A 3,421-nucleotide genomic window follows, 5' to 3' on the forward strand; every position below is an offset into this window, starting at 1 on the left:
ATTGAACATACTCTCAGGCATTTTAATTTCTAGCAAGAGTTACAAAAGGGTGTTAGAAGGATAAAACACAAGAGGAAGACCACCACTTGCATACACCGTTCACGTCCTGAGAGATATGAACACAGCATCATATTGCCACCTGAAGAAGATGGCGGAAAATAGTTAATAATCTCGAGTTACTAAAATAACATCCCTATGGCTGCTAACAAAGAAGAAGAAACGGTACAGTTCAATAAATAGTCGAATTGTCATTTGTTGTTAACTTTATTATGCTCAAGAACAATTTCCATTCAGATCATTTTTAAGGAACATTCAATAGATTGGTTGGTTTATAGGCCCACTTTTCTGTTAAAGATCTTATTTTCAAAATCATTCGGTTATGTCACTTTTCTAAAATAAATGGTGGACGTATATTTTCAAGTAACTGGTCGATTTTTTTCGTCTCAACGTGAATTATCCCACCACAGGCTTAAAAACCTGGTTTGGATATTTCACATGCACCCGCATTAGTGTTGAACATTTATTTCGAGGCCTCACGACTTCTTCTGGGAGAATCTAGTCCGTTGGCCGCTTAGTTCTTGATCTTCTTGTACTCGGCGTCGTACTTCTTCCTGTACTCGCCGGTGGGGTCCCACTTGGCCTCCAGCTGGGACCACATGTCGGGTTTATTCTCGATCAGGTGTCGGATGACCTTATGAGCCTTCTCCTTCTGCTTCTCCGTGCACTTGGAGCACTCGGTCTGAAGGGCGTCTGGGATGCTCTCTGCAAATTGAAGGAAACTTTTATCAGTATGATGAAAATTTTAACTCACTAATTTTAGAGTTCATTAGTATAAATGCTCAATATCTCGTTGTAAACCATCACGATTTCCCATTTCCCTATCTTAACCTTTGCCGTAGTGCACTTAAATTGCATTTGTACATCGCCAATTTTGGCGTAAAAATTGAGAAAAATAGCAGGAAGACTAACTTTGTCCCCAGTTTTCAATCGCTCCATATTGATTTTAAGATAGCACACAATAGTTGCAAATTTGTTGATTTATACTCGAGTGTTTAAATGTATACATTTATTCATTTATGAATAAAAAGCAACATCTATGAATGTTCCCGCGAGTATTCCGTTGACTTTGACTAGCATTTGCTCGGTGTTAATTGTAAAAACTCAAAGTATGCGTTTCAATACTCTTTGTCATTGTTGAAATGCAGTGTTGCACAGAGTTTTCATTTACCTGATGGATCGCAAGATGTTTTTATCAAAAAATACAAAACCAATCCCTGCTCTTAATTTTTGAGCGTTATGCTTTCCAACGAGGCAATGAGACCCGTTACATGCAAGCCGAATGGAATAGACGATATGGTAATAATGCGATAGTGAAATAGTGGATAATTTTGAGGAGGTATTTTACGAAGTGTTGTGAGTGTTGAAGATAAAAAGTTTCCCATCCCATTTTTTCCACACTTCCAGTAGTTTCCAGTAATTCTTTATAACTGAAAGATATATCCTTAAAGGCTATGGGGTATGGATGAAGTCTAGAATTTAATGTCAATTCCATTTAAACAAACCCATGTCTTTCTTAATGATCGCCCCCCAAATTATGTACAGAAAGCTGTCGCGTGTGTGAGTGTGTATCGATATGGTCCGTTGGAATTTGGATTTAGACTAGTATGTACTATCATCGGTGCACTATAGACATGATTTTTCTTCCTTTATAATAATTCTCACTTTTCACACAATGATGACACTAGAAAATGTACAGCAGAAAATATCGAAGGGAATATAATTACTATATAATTAGAATTCAAACGCATATTTTTTCCTGCCTTTAGATGAACGAAAGCAGGATATTTTACCTGAGTCTTACGTGTGGACTAAAAATAGGAACAAATGCATATTGATTTCAAGTTTGAACTATTACGTCGAATAATTTTTATAATTAATGCATAATTAATCTTTTCTTTGAATGAGAAGTTGAATTTTTATGAAAACGCCGTGTGATTCCGAATATATCCGTTGCGGAGTTTTGGTTGTAAATTTGAGTATTACTATGTTTAACATTAATTCATGGCGATCATTTTTCATCTTTCATGAATATGTATGGTGACCTGATTTATATAAATTGACAGTTTGTGACGAAACACTACATCATTTTATTTCTGAGGAATCGAGAATGTTGAAGTGAATAATTTTGCACTGCCGAGTAATACAGTTTGACTAGGTTCCTCAGCTACAGTGGCATCTTTAAAAATACACTTATGAAATTCTCACTTATTGAAAATGTAATCGTAATGTCGGGAAAAGTTTTAAATGAGCTTTAGCATCCCTCCACAACATTACCATGAGTTGCGAGAGCTAAAATTACGAAATATTTATTTTAGCGGAGTCGCGTTTGGGTTCGCGCGGCTGAGGATCACTGCATTGGATTGCAAGCGTGTTTTAAGTGACCCAAATCCGCAGAATGGATGGCTGCATATTGATCAAGCGTAATTCGAGCATCTGAATCTCCATTTGACACCTATATTGTGAAATGTCTTCTGCCCCCTGTATTAAGGTGATATTCGCAACTAGCTGTATTTTACAGAAAAGGCTTTTTTAAAGAAATGTTAATGCTTCGCCAATATATAATACCTTTAGCGTGTGGAATATTACTTTTATTCCTCCTTGGCCAGAGAAATCTCAGTCACAACTTAAAAGGGCACACAGAAATTATTTTCATGTTCTAGCTGTCATCTACAGTTTTTCCGCCTAGACAAGCGTTACAATCAGTAACTGTAGAAATTTTTAGATATTTTTTAATGCAAAAAATAATATTATTTCAGTCTATTATCGGTATAAAATACAGTGCAATGAGGAGAGTATTTTCATTGAATTTTCGTGAAATAACGAACTTTACAGCGGAGAATCTACCAAATAACATCGTAGGAAGATCAAAGCACCCATGATTTTATGAATTATTTTGGGCGTACGCCATTAGTGAAATTAAAAATGCTCACTTTTCAGCTCAGATCCTTCAGGGGTGCAGGGTCCTTTGTCCATCAGACAGTCAAAGTAGTTCTTGACCAGACGGTCGCTCCTCAGGATCTCGTCCACGTTGACGTTGTCATACTTGGTGGTGTATTTGGTATCGCGGTAAATACGTTCGGCGTAGGCCACGGCCATCAGGCACGACACAAGTAGAAAGGCGGTTGCGGTCTTCATGTTGTCTTGTCAGCTCTCGAACGGAGTGGTGAGTGCCGACCGATGAGATCCGCAGCACTTATATACCTGATCGCGGTTCTTACGCTGGTAGCCGTCCAATCTGAGTCGTTGTCCTTGTTCTCACAAAGAACCCCTCTTCCCCCCACCCTCCCCCGCCCTATATTTGTTTCCACGGAAATCCTAACCCTCTTCCCCCTGTGGTATCAGGCGTTGGAATCACCCCACC

The 3,421-nt window shown here is 38.3% G+C and overlaps 1 protein-coding gene across 1 annotated transcript; it reads right to left on the reverse strand.

Moving 5' to 3' along the window:
* Positions 1-245: 245 nt before the first annotated feature.
* On the reverse strand, positions 246-3,219 carry LOC124164873 (ejaculatory bulb-specific protein 3-like). The gene is made up of 2 exons (XM_046542091.1): positions 2,991-3,219; positions 246-762 (listed from the first exon to the last, which is right to left on the reverse strand). Exons 1-2 carry the CDS (start codon positions 3,193-3,195, stop codon positions 572-574), a joined length of 396 nt encoding a protein of 131 aa, XP_046398047.1. The 5' UTR covers positions 3,196-3,219; the 3' UTR covers positions 246-571.
* Between the last annotated feature and the right edge of the window lie 202 nt (positions 3,220-3,421).

This window comes from Ischnura elegans, chromosome 9 (assembly GCF_921293095.1).
Source record: "Ischnura elegans chromosome 9, ioIscEleg1.1, whole genome shotgun sequence".
NCBI classification, from domain to species: domain Eukaryota; kingdom Metazoa; phylum Arthropoda; class Insecta; order Odonata; family Coenagrionidae; genus Ischnura; species Ischnura elegans.